This window comes from Simochromis diagramma, unplaced genomic scaffold (assembly GCF_900408965.1).
Source record: "Simochromis diagramma unplaced genomic scaffold, fSimDia1.1 OVJJ01000802.1, whole genome shotgun sequence".
NCBI classification, from domain to species: domain Eukaryota; kingdom Metazoa; phylum Chordata; class Actinopteri; order Cichliformes; family Cichlidae; genus Simochromis; species Simochromis diagramma.
This window is the reverse complement of record NW_024387492.1, coordinates 21,431,749-21,451,750: the sequence shown is the minus strand read 5'-3', so window position 1 is coordinate 21,451,750 and position 20,002 is coordinate 21,431,749. Positions and strand designations below refer to the sequence as shown.

Sequence of the window (20,002 nt, the reverse complement as noted above, 5' to 3'; positions counted from 1 at the left end):
GCATTGAGCTACCAGAATGTATGTTTTCTGTAATTTTACACTTTGATTTCTTATAATTTAGGCCCAAAGAGTCTGACAGATTTCTTTCATTTACTATGACAGCATTTCTTTATCTTGTAGAAAAACTGAGATGTAGTGTAGAAACTGTGCTTCTTTTTTTCTTCTATTAAGATATCCAAGGGATTAAGTATGTAGTTAAACTTCTTTACAATGGCAGAGAGGTGAGTTTAACTACTCCAGCCACTTCAAAGATCAAAGTGGGCTGTGATATGAAACGAGTTTGACATCCTTGTCCTAAAGCCTCAACTACAGCTGGGTAACTGCTGACTCAGTCATTGGCTAATTGGACTTAGCTTGCTCAAAATGTAAAGAAGTCTTCATGCTTTAACATTGTTATTCACACGCATGCAAACAACAAAACACATTCTTACAAACAGAGAAACAAAAGCAGTCACACACACACACACACACACACAGATGCTATAAAGCAACGACGCGCTGAAGTCTCAGGGGAGATTTCCATATGCTCGCAGCGCTGAACCATGAAAACTACACTCGCGCTCACACCCTACAAACTAGTGATGAAAGTGATTCCTCCAAACGCTAATCATGACTAAAATAACTCGCTTGATCATCCTCTATCAAAGGCCACGGGACTCACCGACATGTGGACAGACTGACAGAATAAATGTAAGTTGACACCAACCCAGTTGTGTCAACAAAAAAGAAAAAAAAAACATACAAAAAAAGAGATGTAGACAGGTAGACATATGTGGGACATGGCTAACAACAGGGACTGTATTAAAATTAGAAAAACGAGTGAGACAGAAAAGAGGGTGAAGGCAGAATAAAGACATTAATACTGTTGGAGTCGCATGTGCCAAAGACTTATTAGCTGACCTTGTTCAAAGACTGTTTTCCAATAGTGTTCATGTTAGACAGTTTGAATTAGTGCTCCTGCTTCTGGTGACATTAAAATCGGACCTATTATTATTATTTATTCTTTGTCAGTACTGCTTTTGGCATTACTACAAGTATAATCTATTAATAAGCACTGGGGGAATGAATCCCTTCCACAGTGCTTAATAATCACCATCTTGTGTTCTTTTGTTTGCAACACATGGACAAGACGTTGAACGGGGTACTTCCTAGAAAGTGTCCCTTATTTATTTATTTTTTTGCATTCTTCAAATGTAATGGAAATGAGATGGAAATAAAGCACCGCTGGCTAAAACCGTCTTCAACAATAGTTTGTTTTCGAGGCTGAAAGACATCATCCTGACAACAGCTGGGCATGCTCTTTTGGTCTCTTATTTTTTTGCAGCGCCAACACAACACAAGCATCCATCAAAAATTTAAACATTCATTGTTCTTGCATTCAAGTTTTTATTTGCTGCTGTTGGGCTCAAAAACAATTGAAACATGTCAGAAATAAATTTTCAGCTTCTAAGCTTTTGAGGGAAAAAGGCACTGGACGTGTTTGATTGACGGCTGAGTCAGAGGAGGCACAAAACTGAATGTGAACAAATTTTCAAAGACATGCCAAGCAGCCAAGCGTCAGCTCCGAAGTGTGAAAATGCACAAGACGCTGTGGACAATGTGTGTCTTTTACTGTGTATTTTGCTGTGGGTTGTTTTTTGTTGTTTTTTAAATGTTTCTAGTTTTAGGATGACCACACGAACACAGTGCAGTTCAATTTTATTTTTAAATCTTCATATTGTAAGGTAGGGACTCTAAAATAGCAGAGAGAAAACCCCAACAATCAGACAAGCCCCAATGATCAAGCGCTTTGTGACAGTAGGAAAGAAAAACTTCCTTTCAACAGGAAGAAACATCCAGCCGAACCAGGCTCAGGGAGGGCCGGCCATCTGCCGCGGCTGGTTGGGCGTGAAGAGAGGGAAACAAGACAAAAGACCCACTGTGAGGATGATCGTTACTGCTCACCACGAGGCAACAGGAAAGAGGACCATACAGTTAGAAGTCCAACATATATGTGATGATGAAGGTTTAAGTAGAGGTTACAGGATAGCAAGAATATTCTAAATATGAATGATGAACCACATTTGTTGAATGAACGGGGAGAAAAAAAGGCCTGGTACATATATTGAGGAATACTGAGAGAATGGGAAGTAGGTTTGGTAAATCCAGACATCACTGCAGGGAAGGAAAGTGGGAAACTGGATGGGAAAGAAAGTCAGCAGGCATGTGGTAGATGGATGGAAAATGGCAGGGAGGAGTTAATGCGACTGACAGCTGACTCCCAGTCGGCATTGATGTGGGGAGGCTCTGACACATGTGGATTTACAAGCTGCTTCTCCCCACCTGCCGCTGAGGGGATTGTCAGCATGTTCATGCCTTTCCCACACATCCACCCTTCGTGCTCTGCTGTCAGCCATTAGGAATCACCAGGGCAGCGACAAGGACATGATCCCTCACAGGCTTCCCACCTGCCAACACTGCCAACTGTGTTCGAGAGAGCACAGAGCCAAGACAGAAGCACCACTGTTGGGAATTACATATGGGTCTCAGCAGTTGTGGGTAAGTGGTTTTTTCAAACAGTATGGCGCCCCTTGCTGGGTGCCTGAAAAGAACATGATGATTTTTCCATATGGCAGCTTGGTGAGCTTAGTGACAGATGTCCATATTTGTGTTTCATAATACTTCACCAAAGACATAAATATGTCAACAACTAAATGATAAGGAATCCTAATACAATCATAAACCAAAACTAGCTCAAATACAAAGTCAACAATCTCTTAAATGGTTGACAACAGATTATGTGATGTTATTATGTTGTAGGTTAAAAGCACGATGACACATGCCTGCGAGAAGGTCATTTTTCACATGTGCAGGTATTCACTGTTACACCAAATGGCAACACTCTGGGCCTAAATTCAACTACTGCCCTCGTCAATCTACCTAGCACACAAAGCAGCAACCAGGCAGCTCACGCTCGTGCTGGAGGGCATTTACACTCTTGCAGGAAAATCTACTCAAGAGGCTGGATTCTCCTATCCGGTCGTTAAGTGATGACGTGACGAATCCTACTTCCGGGCCTAAAGTAGTCTGCGTTTAATATGGCTTTTGTGCTGTTAACATGTTTAATGTTATGTATTTTCTTCTATTTAATCTCAAAAAGCTCCTAAAACAGTCAGTGATCACTGTTGACCTCCCTCGGCTTTTATTACCGCTAATCATTTATTTAAGCTCAGTTTTTAAAACCTTAGGATGTAACTACAGCCCAGCCCATGCAGCAGTATATGAATGACTAACCTCGTATTGTGGATGGATTATCTCAGTTGTTCTCCTGGCTGAAGTTTGGTTCTTTTACAGCATCCTGCCATGCGATTACATTTGTTCCTGACCACCGAGAACACTCACGTTAACTTTTATCGAGTGGAAAAAAGTTAGCTTGTTTATATTATGCTAACATAGCTGTGTCGCTAGCAGTCACATAGCACATCATTATATACCAGCTAGCCAAACTTCAGTAACCCTACAAACGTCACTGCCGTTTAGTTTTCTGTCTTCATTTATGTTGGAAGTGATAACAGAGCTGTGCGTTTTAATTTGTTTCCAAAACCCCGCAGTCAGGACATGCTATATTGTATTTCGATAGAAGCTAGCGAGCTAACCTCCTGCTAACTTCTAACTCCGTTAAATGTCATAAATTCCGTTTTCATGGATGCCTGGATGTTAAACTTAATTGTTACACCTGGTAGAGCAGAATGCTGATCATTTTATTAAAGATGAAAGACTTTAGACAGTTTTTCAACTAATGCCATAGTGATCGTTTGATATATGGACCTGCAGCGGAGTTTAGGCCCAGACACGGCTAGTGACATCAGACTTAACGACCGGATATATATAACCCTGACAGTTTGGAGGGAAACCGAGGGAAAAACTGGCCCCTTTATAAATTATCATCTTTCAAAACAATGGCATGCAGATGACCTCCTTAATTAAAACCTTAAGTTACACCGTTCTTTTATAATACATTTGTTAGCAATTTAGAAAAGGAACTATGAACAGCGGATTTATTTTATGTGCACATTTGCATGTACTGACAGCTGTTACTGGGATATTGATCTTGAAGAAACACTGGAGGATTCTCAAGGACTTCCCGAGGGTTGATTGCTGATTGTACTAGTTGTTGTTGTTTAACTGTGTGCATTGACTTTTTGTACAGCTTTTCTACCTTTTCCCCCTATGTAAGTGCTTTCTACTGAACATTTACAGTCCTTATCAGATAGCAACTTGGGGTGAAGGATCCAACTACCACCCTTCCGATTAGTGGGTGACCTGCTCTACCTCTTGAAATGACAGTTTCAAGACAACATGTTGTAAACTATTGTGGGTTGCAGCTTTACAACCCACTCTCATTAGCTTGTGTGCATATCTGATATCTGCTTTCTTTGGAGTTTTAGCTGCTCCTCTGCCTGCCCTTGGTTTTTCCATGTGTGCATATGGAAAGGCAAGTGGGTCCCAAACGAGCAAGTGAAAAAAACAGGCAAGAGAGGCAAAAGATGCTAAGAGGGAAAATATAAGTCCAGCAATAATTACCTCCTATATTTTTCTATAAGCAACACTTCGCAAAGTAGACACATTTATAAATATTTTATTAAAATTTCTTGTTAAAGACAAACTGAACGCACACAAAAAAATTATACTATTCATATTTATTTGAAAACAACAATCCATTTCTTCCACTTCTACTGCGATTCCTTGTTGCAACTGGGGTCATACATGATATTTGTATTAATTCCACAGAACACCATCACAAAAGTTACCCTTTTATATGTATGTTTACCTCTTTTTTTTGTCCTTTTTATGTATTGTTGTCATTTCTATACAATGACTTGTGCTTTGATATCTTCGAAAGAGAGAAAGAGTTTTTAAAGACATCATTGTCATCAGGATAAGTGTACATAACAGAGGATCGAAATAGAAAAAACATTGTAAGAAGAGGATATACTGGTCGAATACACACTGGTACAGAATACAGAGATACACACTCACATTGCAGCCTGCCCGACTCGGCCCGAAACTGTCAACAAGAGTAAAGAGTTGTTGTCCCAACCGCTCCCTTCTTCTCCTGATTTTAGGATTTTTAAGTATGCTATTGTTGCCTTGCAACAAATACAATCCCTGCTGGTGAGCAGAGTTTTGGCTAAATATTGCTTAGCTACAAAAGGGATATCCAGGAGATGAAGAGGGACCACAGGCGGGCCAAAAAAGCAGTGCAGAAAGCCTTAAAATCACAACTGTTGTATGTATTCTTAATATTCTCAGACAATTTAGGGTTAAGAGCGCAGAGCAGTTCTCCCCCTAACCACTTCTTTCAAAGTTCGCTGCAAAAGAAAAGGAAAGAAAAACCGATGAATACCGGGACGTCCACAGAAGAAATATAAGGTGCATTTGTCAGAAAGTTTGATGCATGTGTTTGCATGTGTGTCCCCCTCGAAATAAATCCATTCAGTAAGAGTTTCAGTGGGTTGATTGCCATTGCCCAAAAAATGTGCATCCATAACAAAAAATGTGTGTATGTGTGAGTTTAGGGGGAGATGACTGGGTATTTACATGGACTGGAATGTTTTTCCCGTTTACATATCTGGCATTCATTCAAGAATGTGGAGCTACCTTTGCCTCTGCCTGATGTTAATCTTGGTTGCAGATGGATGCATCGGTTGGGCGGGAGGAGTGCGGGGGTGTATGGAGAGAGGCGGGGCAGAGTTAAAACCAACATTTAAGCACAAAAAAAGAAGAAGAAAAAAAAGCCAAGGTGCAAGAAGGCATTCACTTAATGCTGAGCGCAAATCTGTGCCTTCTAAAAATCAAAAGAAAAACAAGACATAATACCACAAAAGTTAAGATAAAAAAGAGGAAACATCACAAGCAGGGGGCAGGCAAAGAGCAGCAGAGAAAATGTACAAGCAAACTACCATAACCTTAATGTGAATGTCATTCTACATGTTAAGTGCAGATAGATAGATAGATAGATGATAGATAGATGATAGATAGATAGATAGACAGACAGGTTGATAGATTCTATATACTATATGTATTAATATGCTGGGTAAATATTCTGGTAAATCTTCTATGTGTATATACCTCCAAGTAGAGGGGGCTCACTTAGACGTATATAAATAGGTCTAACATAAAAAGCCATATTACAGTGTGCATATCCTCGCCCTAATGTAAGCGATAGCAAAAAACCCATGCTTTACATAGAAAAAGGCATCCACGACATTTAAGAAAAAATGTACAATTTATGAAACATGGTAACAATAATAATAAATAGTATTATAGGATTGCTGCTGTACACAAAAAAGCAATTTTTTAAATTTCACTCATATAAAAATATGTTTTAGTGCAACCGTACGTAATAGTCATATTCATAACTTCACATCGTTTGTCGAGACTTTTAAGTTTAAGGTGTCCAAAAAAAAGAGAGAGAGAGAAAGAAAAAACAGGGATGAAAGGGGGAGGAGGATGAGGGAGGGGGCTGCATTTATTACAAAGCTGATACGTGATAGTATTGTACTTTATTTACATTTACTTTCCTGCTTTGTTTGCTTATAAGAACATAAGCAAAACAAAAAGAGAGAGAGATAGAGAGATTAAAGAAAAGGCACACACGTAGCTGTCCGATGGTTTTTTGTTTTTCTTCGTCGTACCGTTTAACTAGAGTCCTTTGTTTTGTTTTTAGCAGATTTTGGTCGGGCTCATGTTGGTGGGAGTTACCGTACATGTGTATGCTCTTTAAAGTCTTTAAATAAGAAAGTCTCTGAGAGCAGGCCCCGTTTAAAACAGGCATGCTGTACACGAACATTAAGAGGTCCGTTTGAGTCTTTCATTTTTCTTTGTATGCATTGTTTTTATGTGTGTAAGAGAGAGAAAATGGGAGAAGAAATTGTGTGTAAAGTGTGCAAAAGTCAGTTTTTCTCTCTCCTGTTGCACTTCATCCCTTCCTATTATCCGAAAACAAACAAACAAAAAAAAGGAGACATCCATCGTTTCTCCTCCTCCCCTTGGTCCTCCTCTGCAGCACTACGACACGTCTTTGCTTCTCTTTGTGCTTTCTGCCTCTCTGTCTCTCTCCAGCTTGAGAAGTTTGGATGCCATTGGAGGCTGCAGGCTGTCAGATCCGGGGCTTGGAGGGTAAGGGGATGAGGAGGAAGAGGGCGAGTGAGGAGAGGCTGGGACTGATGAGTGGGGAGGCCTGAGTTCCAGGCTGCTAAAGTGCTGAATACCAGGACCTTGAGGAGGAGATGGTGATGGGTGGGGAGATGGCGAATGGTGTTGATGGGAGTCTGGGGACAAAGCTGAAGGAGAGGAAGAGGAGGAAGGCGCTCTGCTTCCGTCTTTCCCGTCATCCACTCTGCCTCCACCTCCTCCTCTCTCAGCAAACTCCTTGGAGTCAATGTAGAGGGAGGCGATGGCCTTTGTGCACGTCTGGATTCCCTCTTCCTGCTCCTGCTCCTGCCTCACGCCTCCTCCTCCTTCCTTCTCCTGTGAGGAGCGGAGAGGTGATACTGAATCCCTCACTGTTTCTCCCACTACTGCTCCATGCCCGCCCCTCTCTGAAAAGGAGGTGAAATGTGCCTCGCTGGTGATGGAGTCCTCCGATATGCTCTTCTGCAATGACATCCGAGCAGCTTGCAAAGCCCCCTGCTGGGCCAGAGGGGTGTTAACGGACGCAGGAACAGAGTGTACAATCTGGATTCCACCGATGGGGATCATTGGGTAAGGCGAGCGCACCTGAAAGAGAAACGTTTAATTCACTCACGTGTTAAATGTCTGATCCCATTTATACTGAACTAAATACTCCACTGGAGCACCTATGCCACTGAAAACAGTCCTTGTTTACTCTGAAGTGAGTAACATTTATGCTCTTTTGCAGTTTTCGAGAAAAAAATCTTTAAAAGAAGAAGAAAAGTTGTTTGTAAATGACAAAAACCTGTTTTCTTAGATAAGTAGATGGATTGTTATCGTCTTATTTAACCTTTATTTATCACATAACAAAACTCTACTTAATTAGCAGAAGTAGCATTATTACGTACAAACTTTTTGTATAAAATGGCTTTATAATTATGGGAATAATAATTTAACAATAGAGCACTTTTACAACATATGCTTTTTTTCTCAAATTAAGTCAAGTAATAAATGAAATATATAAAATATTACTTAACTAAGGACATGCAAAACATGAAAATGTCTTAAACTTTCATTCTTTCAAATCTCCAGCAGGGGGCGATTTTTCTGGTTGCAAACAAGAAAAAATGACCATACATCTCACCGCAGGAAATACTTTCCTGGTGAGTTTATAGCCTCAGTAGTTAGTTTCATGTCTTTAATAGAACATGATGTTCATTTTGTAAGCGATCAAATGAACAATAAAGCATAGTATGATTAATGCGTGGCTACTTTGCTATCCACCTCTTGCTCGTGACAGCTGGCTTTGGAAAACCAAAAAATGCTAAAGGTTCAAGTTGAAGCTTTAAAACAGGACGGGCTGACATCATGGTGGTTAGGTCCATCTTTTACATACAGTCTTTGTGAAACAATCAAAATCTGTATTATACGAAAAAAAATAGAAAAGATACCTGTAGTTGAGAATGTAGGGGAAGGTGACTGAAGAGGACTTGGTGGGGTGGACTAGACTGGTTACCACGGCTACCCTGATCCACTGATGACGGTGAACCCGGATGCTCCTGGAAGAGAAGATGAAGATGAAAACATGCTGCTGGATATAATCACAAACTGCTGAATTTACTTGAAAATTTCTTCTACATTTTGACAGGCAGCACATGCCCTCAACATAAACACACATGATTATTGGACAATTCTTCTTACAATAAACACACACAGGAGGTTTTTCAATGGAAATCCAAATCTTATGTAACAAAATAAACAAATGAACCCTGATGAAATGCGCGACGGTGCTGGACAACAGGTGTTGGTACGAGAACAAAGAAATCCAAAGAATGAAGGCGCGCTCAGATTTCTTGTGTATGAAAAATGGTTGTTAAAGCATTAATCAGTTATTTGAAGAGCAGTCAGTTATCCAAGCAGAGTCGCTCTCCGCTTCACGCTTTGTTTAAGTGGGACCAGCAGCAGGAGCTGGAGTTTGAAGTAGGGCTCTTAAGAAGAAAAACAGCCGCGCTATTAACCACACCAGCCAGCCAAGATCCCATTACCACCAAAACCCAGCAGCCCTATCTTCAATCATCCGTCTCTCCAACCCTCTCAGTCTATCTGACTCGCTCTTTATTCCCTCATCCTCTCTGAATGTTTCTTCTGTCTGCCAGACGGCTTCGTCTCTGTCAGGTTCTTTCTTTCTTGGCTCCCTCTTTTTGTCCTTTTCTTCTATATTCCTAAGTTGCGCTTCGGGTTTTTCACATCAAAACCACAGTCCGCATACTCAAAAGCTCTACCTCAACGGTAGACTTTAGAGAGGCAAATGTTTTTAACAAAACCACAAGTATGCATTTACTGAAAGTGAGGAGAAGTCCATTTCTGTGAACAAAACTGATCAAAATTTTCCTCCCAGACTAATAATTTTCATAAGCAAACTTACTAGAGGTAATTTTTCATCAAAACTTACAGCATTACTCTCGAGATTTCGTTTGTTGTAATATAAATAAGTTAAATAAAGGATCCAGAATTTCAAAATATGTGCTAGAGATGCTCGTTCATGAATTCATCTGATATAATTGTTAACCCTGTTTCCAAAATATGCATTAGGTTCAAGCTCACAGTCTAACTATCAGACTGCTTATGTCCCTTTCCTGGCCAATTTCCCTCATGTGTCCATGTTATTCTTTAAAGTTAAACCATTGTCTGTCCCATGCACCAATCAGCGTCAGTGTGGAGCTAAAATATTTAAACATTGAAGCATAATCATGAACAAAATCTTACCGTCTCCATTTCTGTGCTGGCTGTGTGACGTCCCAGAGCGCTGAACTCTCCCTGACCCAGCGCACCAGTCTGATGACTCAGCCTCAGGCCCCGCGCCCCGCTCTGCTGGCTGGTGGTCACAAATACGGACAAATATCACATTATACCTTAATCAAGTGTAAAATGTGCATCTGTTTATCTGTTAATGATACTGAGTAGTTTTAAGTTGAACTGAGGTTTGCTGTTAAGCTATTTAAGTGAATCAGTTAGGGGTACTGGATTAAATGGAAAAGGTTCTTCTTCGGACCTGGAACTTGCTAAAACCATTAACCATTAAGTAACAAAGTGGCTGAAATCATTCAGAATTTGAGCTTACCTTTGGTGGTGAAGGTGTTGGTGAAGTCCTCTGCGAGGAGACACAGGTCGGATCATCCCCCTGTGGCGGCCTCGTGGTGAAAGGTCTCGCTTGTAATCTCTTCCCGATGGTGACGTGGGCCGAGACAAGGGAGAAAGCAGTGACAGGTGTCCCCTTCTTGGTGAAAGGTCTCGCCTGTATCCCCCTGCTGCTCCCAGGTCTCTCTTAGGGGAGATGTGACGCAGAGGAGAAATGTCCCGCCGGGGTGACAGGTGTCCTGCGCGGGGTGAGAGGTCACGACGTGGGGAGAGGTAACGGCGGGCTGAGGGTGAGGAGGATGGGGAAATGGGGGATGGGCAGCCAGAGTTGTCCAAACCGGGTGAGGAAAGTCGTGATGAGGGGGAGGAGAGATCTGGGGAGGGGACGGGAAGGTCTTCATCCATGGAGGAGGAGGAGGAGGGTGGAACCAGCAACCTGCTACCCTGCGACCGCTGCTGGCCTCTCTGGTACTCTGACTGACTGTGCTCCCGCCTGGCCAGGTCGGTAGGCGGAGCCTGCGGTGTGATCTGGATACTCGGCACGGTGGTGAAATAGCCAAACAGAGGCGGCCTGCTGGTGTTTCCCAGGAGGTCGGACGCTGAATGGTAAGAGAAGTGAGGAACAGGTTGGGAGGCGGCCACAGCTGTGACAGAAAGGGAGGGCAGGCCATAAGGCTGCGGGCTGGTGGAGCGCGAGCGAGTCTTTGGGGTGGAGTCACCATCATAGTCTTCTTCGTCGTCGTCTTCATCATCCACCTCATCACCATCTTCTTCACCACCCTCTGAGTCATCAGCATCTGAAAACTGGTGATCTGCCATCTCGCCTCTGGAATTCTTCTCTGAAGACCTCTGGCCTTCATCTCCGACATCTTGAAGAAGAGGAGAAAGCAGCAAGAGAGAGAAGGAAAAAGAGGAAGTGGAAGAAGATGTGAAAAAATATTATAAGCAGGAGATGAAGAGTGAAAAACAGGTATGAAAAAGAGATAAGGAAAAATAATTGAAGGTGAAGTAGTAAGGCAAGAAGAAGAAGAATGGAAGGAAAGATAAGAGACAGAATACAGACACAAGGATAAGGACAAAAGGACAGGAAGAGGAAGAAAAAAGGGGAAAATGGACGAGAAACAACAACAATAATGTATAAAGGAGATGAGGGAGAAAAAGCAGAAACAAAAAGAGTGGGAAGAAACATACAGAGGAAGCAGAGGAAGAAGAAAAGAAAGCAGAAGGAGTAGAAAGAAGGAAGGAGAGAAACAGGAAGAAGACAAAGAAAGGATAAAGTAAAAGGAACAGGAGGGGGAAACAATAAGGTAGGAGGAGACGAAAAGGACAATGAAGAACAGAAGAATGAGTAGAGAGAGAAATGGTTTGTATTAATAGGTGACAGAGTTTAGGTGTAAAACAAAACACCAATGAAATCTCATTCCCACCAGCTCAAAACAATAAAACACAATAAAAAGAAAGTTATTTAAACCCTCAACACTTTGGTTTTTCCCACAGGATGGACTACAGCCAAATGTTGGCAGGGTCTTATTGTATAGTAGCAGCAAAGTTACTGCTGGCAGGTAACCAACGCTTTAAAATGCAGCCAGACGATTGGCTGAAAAAACGTTAATTCTGGGAATTAAAAAGTTTGTTTGCTTTTTGTGACTTTCAAAAGAGTCCAAGTTGAAACAGAGGCATGTTTTTGTTGTTCAGAGCTTCTTATCTGTCCAGAGAGAGATCGAAAAATATGAAATTGATCTAAAAAAAAAAAGAAAAAGAAAAAGAAAGAAATTCCATCAGCATTTTATTTTCCCCCCATATGCAGCACAAGGAAGAAGTAGTTAATAAATCGTATTTAAGCAACTATTTCAGCGGAAATCAGTTGCACTAACATTGGACTACTTTTCCAGTTAGTCTTATATACAACAGTTTCTCACAAACCACCAGTGTTTATGTCTCAGTGACTCACTCACTGGATTTCTGTAGTGCTCCCTTTCCCCAAAAACCCCCTGTGTATATGTGGGATCATATCCCAATTAAACGGAACGCCAAAACATAGTTACATTTAATTTGGTGGTCTACATGGTGGGGCGTTACCACCAGCTACCAGTCCCATTCTGGTTAAATATGATGGTAAGGGCTCAGTTCATCCGCTTTTACAAAAATTATGCAAAGAAAACCTACACTTTTTATTCGTAAAACATTTTTTCATAGAAATCTGCAGTGATTGGTTGAGAGATGCTCTCGCTGGTATGTCAGTCAGATATGACAATAAATGCTTTATACTTGATTTTTTATTTGTTGTTTATTTGGTTGCTTAAATAATTAGTTAACGGCTATAGAGAGGTATAGAGAATCAGTGGATCCATTCTTTACAAGAGCAAACTAGATACCAAGATGCTGTCCATTCAGATGTTTAAAGAACAAAGTGTAGCAAAGATCAGCTGAAAGTAATAACTGCGAATGGTGAAAACTCCATAGATTATAAAAATAATCCCACTAATTTCCAGCTTCATTATCAAGTCATCAGGAGATTAACGGGAAATCGAGACCACAGCCCCGAGAGACAGCTGATGAATATTTCATGGAAAATCATATTCATTCGTCAATATCAGCCTACGACAGGTTCGCCAGTAATAATTTTCAGATTATTTCCACACCAGCAGATTAATAGCACGGCGTATTCCTTGGCGTATCCTCATGAACCTCGTCACCGAGGTTGACTGGCTAATATTTGTTTCATTTTCTAAGCTGCAGCTTTAAATTGTTCCTGGAGTATTTTAAGGCCATAAGAGGTGTTTTTAAAATATTTTTTTTAGTCAGCTTGTGTGTCAGGTGTGGTTGTTTGACATGGATGCTGGCTGTCAGGATAAGCTCTGCTTTCCATTACACTAATTGTCTCCGCACAGCTACACCGAGCCAAGAGCTCTGCAGGCTGCACTCAATAAGACAGCAGGATGTAGTCCAGCTCAAGAAGTGTGTGTGTGTTTGTGTGTATATGTGTGTGTGTTTGTGTGTGTATGTGTAAATGCATGAGTGTGTTTGTCTCCTACCTCCTTCGTCTGCCTCAGTGTCCTCAACGGAAGACATGGAGACTCCCAACTCCAGACACTTTTTCATATGAGCCTTAGACTTCATGTGCTTCGTCAGGTTTCCTGCAAAATGCGCACACACAAGCACAAACACCATTTAATGACCCTTCGACTAGTCTTACTGGAAACCACAGCTTGTTGGGCTGCATCAACACAAGACTGTAAAAGAAAGGATGAAATGGAAATAGAAGCGGATGAAAGAGTGAGACCGCAAGATTGCAATTTACAAATAATATATAATTTATAACAAATTTAATTTAATAACAAAATTACTCAACCTGTCTGGACTCTGCTTCAGTTGGCAGAATGTATAGAATCCAAAGATACGCATACTTTACATATGAATTTGAAAATCTATCCCGTGGATAATGGCTTTTTATTAAAGATCACATATCGGGTAGTCAGCATCTTTAACCTCTGATATGATGGAGGTTCCTGCTGACCACAGCTACAGAAAAACAGCCTTTCTGCATGTTTTATTCATTCATTTAACCACTTAGTGCTGCGCCTTAAGAGTTTTCCTACTAAAAGTCTGCCGTAAAAAGCTGCTAACACCTGGAAAAATGTTTACAAGGTTTACTGTGATGGTCAAGGAGAAAGTTTAGAAGATATTTATGGAGATCTACAATATCCAGTGGTTACTGCAGTTATAAAATAAATCAAACCCCGGCCTTAATAAGTCACTGCATTACTTGCATACAGAGATAAACATAGTTCAGTCAGTAGCGCTGTAGTCAAAAGAAGATTCATTTCCTCTCCACTAACTTATATTCGCCAGTATAAATGCAAAAGAAGCAAAACCCGATCAGAGCAGACATCAGCGACAACAGATACGAAAAAGCACCTAGGGCGGAGGCGGGTTGCAAGGAGGGTTGCAGTTGCACAGTGACTGTAGCCAGGCTTGCTCATAGCATGCTGCAAAACACAATATAAAAGAAGCCCTACCTTTCGTCTTGAATGCAAAGTTGCAGAACTTGCAGACGTAGGGTCGGATGTCGGTGTGCGTTCGGATGTGTTTCTTCAGCATGCTGGGCTTCTTGCAGCGGATGCCACACTCTTCGCAGATGTATTTCCCTCGTCCGCGACCGCGGACGTAGACGTAGTCCTCATTGGATTTATAGCTGGAGGAAAGAAACAGTGCAGCGATTAGATTTTTTACATTTTTGCAAAACAGGCACTTTGTTAACACAATAGCAGAAACAATTGTTAACAATGAAGCCATGAAAGTGGGTTTTACTTGTAATATCATAATTTTGTCCTGCCACAGTTGTTATTTATGCTTATGTATACAGTATAAAGATAAATAATGTACTGCTATAATATAACTGCCAGACAGCCCTCTACGGTTGGCTGTGATTCAGTTCACTTCATCACAATTTATTTTTCCCAGCGGGACAATTAAAGGCTGGTGAAGCAGTAAACGGATACACACATACAGCACAATGCTAACACACACACAGAGGAAGACACCAATCCAGTTTTATATTAAAAAATATATGAAACCTGTATTCCAATCTTCATTGGACACTATTCATGGTTATTGAAGATCTTTGTCCTTCACCACAAAGAGGTCAGAGGTCAAAGTCAGAGACACAGATGCTTGCTGACACAGAGGTTCTGGTTAAATAAGACTGAAATGAGGTTTCCTCTGCTCAGATGCATCATAGGGCTCAGAGGCTGCAGTAACCATTCATTCATGTTTAAATCCCATCACCCCTGCTGGGATGGTTCATATAGTGCTATATTTTACACCTTATCATATGTCACTCCGCGGAATTTTTAATTTCCATTTGCAGTCATTTCCAATTGCTTGCCTCAAAGCTGAGGTTAGTCCCATTCATTACCCAACCACTGCATGCCACCAATAACCCCTGGTGACACGATGGACACCAGAAGGACAATACACCCACACCCCTCAAAAAAATGCTCAGGAATGACTCAAGGCACTGATTTGGCCTGTACACTACCACAATCCCACAAGCTGAGCATTCGCTCGAATGATTCCAGTGAAAAACACAATCCACAGAGGTCCCAGTGATGTCTAACAGATCTGATGGGTCAGAGGTGTTCTGGCAGCTTAGGGGCACCAACATATTGTCAGGCATTATCAGTTTTACTCTGAGGAATACACCAGGTGTTTGCCTGTAATGTTACATCTCTGATTGTTCATCTGTCTTTTGCACAATCCCAAGTCACACATTTGGCATAAACAAAGTCTTTTATTTTGAAAATAAATATCATTGCCACGCCTGTCTCTGCTCATCAGCTCTGCACATCTTGACGCAGCTTCTGTCAAAAATGGAGAGCGGAGAGCCGCTTCTGGGATGCTTTCGAAGCACGCTGTGAAGCAGCTGGTGGCGTATTCCACGGGGGTTATTGCCACAGCTGATCATCGTGTGTTTGTAGTAAGCTGCAACAGATTACTTTGTGTCTCACGATGATTACCATGATTAATGTAAGCAGAAAACAAGCCTGCTGTCTTTTATTATCCCTGTGAATTCTGTTGACCTGGTCATAACCTCCATACAGATGCAACCTTTCTTTGTTTTAAGCTAAAACGGGAACCACTGGAGCGTTCCACTTCTGGCTTTGTTGTTCATCATCTTTTCTAAAAAAAAAGATAACCACATTCCTTCAGCCAGTCCCACTTATTCTTTTACAAGATTTCTTTTTTTTAAGCATCGCTGTCAGTCGTGATTTTCTATCCCACATGAGTGAAAGAGCGGACACTTGGCAGTGGGATCAGTGCATGTCTGCCTGAGTCTGTCAGTCATGGAGGGAAGTTACCACCAACCACCAGTCAAATTCTGGTAAATTCTGTCTGTTTTTGCTCTGCCGCAGAAGCATCGCATTTAGTTCAGTTTTTTTGTACTAAAGAAAAAAACGAATAAATCCTTGTGGAGGAGTAGCAAAAGCTGCTGGAGGATTGTATAGTTTCCTGTTGTGTCTGCAGTGGCTGGAGAAGTGGATAATGTGTAGTTCAGGGCCTCATGTGTTAAAGGAGGTCAAATATCAGGTACATCAAACAATCCATCTGCAGCAGCGAGGGGAAATTTGTCTTTCAACTGCACCACGGACTGGGAAATACCTCTGAGTGCTCGTCTGAGCCGAGACGTTTGCACAGCTGTGTCCAGTTACCAAAAATGAATTATGATGATTATTTCGTTTTATTCTATTTTATTCAGGGCACACGGTAAGATCATAAAAGCAGATTCACTTTCAAAACTACTGAAACGTTCGACTGACGGCGAAACGTAAAGCCAGTAAAAGATCTGGTTCTTCGGCCAAAATTTGCACTTAATGGATTACTCTCATAGAGAAAGATTTCACCTCAGGTTTCTTTCTTTTTTTTAAGGTATAGTCTGTTTGTGTGCCTGGTTGTGTGAGTGTATGTGTGCATATGTTTGTCTTTCCTGTGCACTCTGTTTGTGTGCTTTCATCCACTTATTCCTCTTAAGTGTCCTTTGGGGACACCAGAGAATTACTTCACTGTCTGCTGCATTTAATAACTCCCCTCCCTGTATATATGTGTGTGTGTGTGTGTGTGTGTGTGTGTGTGTGTGTGTGTGTGTGTGTGTGTGTGTGTGTGTGTGTGTGTGTGTGTGTGTGAAAGTGAGAGAGAGAAGGGGTATATTTGAATGTTGTGTGTGTCTGCACCGTCTGTTCCATTCGGTAACCTTGGTCTTACTGGCTCTACTGTAGGCTATAAAACATTATGACACTGTGGGAATGTCTCTCTCTACAGGGGTTAGCTTTAACTCCCTCGTACAGGCTTTATTTGACCATTGAATGTACACTTGAAAAAAAAAAATCTCTTAGTTTTCTATGTGGAAAATAAGCCAGATGTGAGTTTAATGACAACACAATAATAAACAAAACATTTTCTCTGCTTCGTCGCTAGATTTGAGTAACTTTCAGGAATATAAATAGAACATATAAACTTTGACTGCTCAGCAAAAGATGCCAGCCTTCTCAAATAGACGCAGACATGCAAGCTAATTTATGATATAAAGCCAGAGTAGATTAAAGATTTCATGATTCTTTGCATACTTTGTGCTATAGATACATTTTCTTTAACCAAAAAAGTTTCATGTGGCCATATTAACCTATTTAGGAGCCTCAAGGTGCTGTGGGCCCCTTTTCATCCTCTGTAAATAGATTCTACCTCCATGCCAGGTTCCTGTAAATAGTGAGAACATATCTGCTGTACCGAAACATTCTTAATGTCTCTTTACTCAGCTTTATCGTGAATCTATCTGGAAATATTCCGCCAACATGAGAACAATATAAAATAAAACAATTAAAAACTTTATGCACCCGACAAGATGCAGTCCTCTCAGAGTATCAGATGCTGGAGGTGTCTCACATACATGCACACACACAAGCTAAGAATCCTTAATTGTTGGTGCAGCCATGGTGGTACTGGATGCTAAATGTCCATTTTTTATTCTTTTCCCCTTGGACGCCTGCTCAGGTTAACTCGTTTTTCCTTTCTGAACTGAGCGTTTACTCTTGTATTTCACGTCTGCTTCCTGCACCAAATGACAAGGTGTGCATCAGAAGTTAGTGAGGGTTAGCTTACCAGGGCTACCCTTGGAAAACCCAGAGCCTATTATAATTCTTGTCAAATCACGTGTTTATTGATATGTAGTGAGGTGTCAAAACATGTCATTAAGAGCACAGAGAGGGTCATCAGATGTCTTTCTGGGGGAAACAACCCAAAGTTCTTACTAGAATAAAAGGAGCGTGACAGTCTTAAGCCAGAACACACCAAAAACTACACATATTGGTTAAAGGTTTAAGATTTAAGATTTGTCTCTTCTTATCATAACCCTGGATGGTGAAAAATGATGATCATCCAGTGTTTTTCATGTGACCCCCAGAGATCTTTTCCAACCATTCATACGTGACTAGTTTGGAGTGACAGCCCTTAAATGCGGTTCATCACGGCACAATTGCCAACGAGTATGTGTATCTTTGAGCCGCCACTTTGACTGAACAACAGTATCTGACACTCTGAGACTAAGAAGGAGACATATTTTATTCAATTTTTTTAAAACACATTAGTTTGACATGGTTAGATTGCCCCAGGCATAAACTTTAGTTAGTTTAGCTGGTGATAAATTTTGCACCTGCAACATCTGTTGTGCTGAAACAATACCTCATACACTCATTTTTTGGGGAACTGATAAATTTATTTGGGAAAATACTGAACACAAGGATGAAAAAGCTGAAGTAGGGTTTTAACAACAGTTAAATATTTATGTTAAAAGGAGGGGCAACGTTTGCTGTAACAATGTGATTAAGCAGTTCATCTGCTTTGAGTCAAAACCAGAAGATAATTCTTAACGTTATGACTTCTGCCAAAGATTTTCTGCTTCTTTCTCTTTTGGCTTCTGCTTTTATTCATCAGCTGACTCGTGTTCACAAAGATGGATGCAAAGTCGCTTAAAAGAGCTTTCTTATCTCATGCAGAAAAAAAAAAAACTTTTCTAAAGCTCTGGTCAATCTGAACTTTCATTTCCAACGTGTCCTGCGTTTTGTCATCGCTGTATGGTGGAAATCTTTTCAGTTGTGTGGGAGTAAACGAACTTTATGCAGTTCTAAAATGCTGAAACTGTTCTCTAAAAACAGAAATTGGCAAAGATGCACCGCTTTCAAAAAGGTGCTGCACATTGCAGTAATTTATTAGAACTGCAATCGCACATGAAGTCACAGACAAACAATAAACTTTGAAAAAAAATCTATAAATAATTTGGAATAAAGGCAAAAAACTCGTAAAAATTTTAAAACTAAAATAAAACATTGCGCCGAATAAATGAAGTAATCTAATAGGATTTTTAAAAAAGCATTTCTCCTCTCAGCAACTAACAAAAGAAATAAATACTGAAGTTGTTGGTGTCAGAAAAACTGCGTGAAAAAGGCTTTAAAACACAACTAACGAGGGACAAATCCCACTTCACACCAGTCTATAAAACTCAGAGCAAGAATTATGAAAGTTGATGTCCAATTACAGCAATGCAGCCTGAGTCGTTAGCCCGTGATGGGTTTACCAGGCTCAGGCTCTTGGCCCGACTCTCGCAGGCACAAATTAAGCCCAAAGAATAGGCTGTAAAGGGATAAGTCTTCTTTTTTTAATACCTAAGAAGATTTTTCTGACTAATCATGATGAGGCAGATGTCTTTACAGTCCATACAGAGGTCACCAGTGCTCATTTTTATTGAATACTCAGCTGTTAGGATTAAGAAAAAGACAAAAGGCAGCTCAGTATTTTGAATCACGTACTTGCAACAAATCACTTTTCTGTATGCAAGTTTTATACCTTATTCCTGAGTTTCTAAGGGAAAAGCATTAATACAAATAATATCATAAAAGTGGTTATTAATTAGTATATGTTTACATTTTAAGTAAAGCCTGACCTTTTCCTTTGACGATTTAATTTTGCATATCTTTAGGGTTTTATCTTTATCTGCTCTTTTCATTCACAGAAAAATAAACTGATTTTGACCATACAAGTTTTAATCCGCTTTTTAAAATTTTCTTTATCCCTCTAGTCTCTGAGGAAGTGCGAAACACGCTACAGAATGATCTCTTTATGTGATCTATGATGCCACAGCAGAAACAGCATTTAAATG

General features: G+C 40.7%; 1 protein-coding gene across 6 annotated transcripts in view; it reads right to left on the bottom strand.

The window, feature by feature from the left end:
* Positions 1 to 4,604: 4,604 nt before the first annotated feature.
* Positions 4,605 to 20,002, bottom strand: part of hivep2a (HIVEP zinc finger 2a) — a 118,633-nt gene continuing 103,235 nt past the window's right edge. For all 6 annotated transcript variants that reach the window (XM_040017189.1, XM_040017192.1, XM_040017190.1 and 3 more), the window contains 6 exons: positions 14,313 to 14,488; positions 13,329 to 13,430; positions 10,277 to 11,162; positions 9,922 to 10,030; positions 8,607 to 8,714; positions 4,605 to 7,761 (listed from right to left, as the gene is read on the bottom strand). In XM_040017189.1, the coding sequence (XP_039873123.1) occupies positions 7,051 to 7,761; positions 8,607 to 8,714; positions 9,922 to 10,030; positions 10,277 to 11,162; positions 13,329 to 13,430; positions 14,313 to 14,488 (2,092 nt within the window). In that variant the 3' untranslated portion in view covers positions 4,605 to 7,050. The remainder of the gene's footprint in view (positions 7,762 to 8,606; positions 8,715 to 9,921; positions 10,031 to 10,276; positions 11,163 to 13,328; positions 13,431 to 14,312; positions 14,489 to 20,002) is intronic.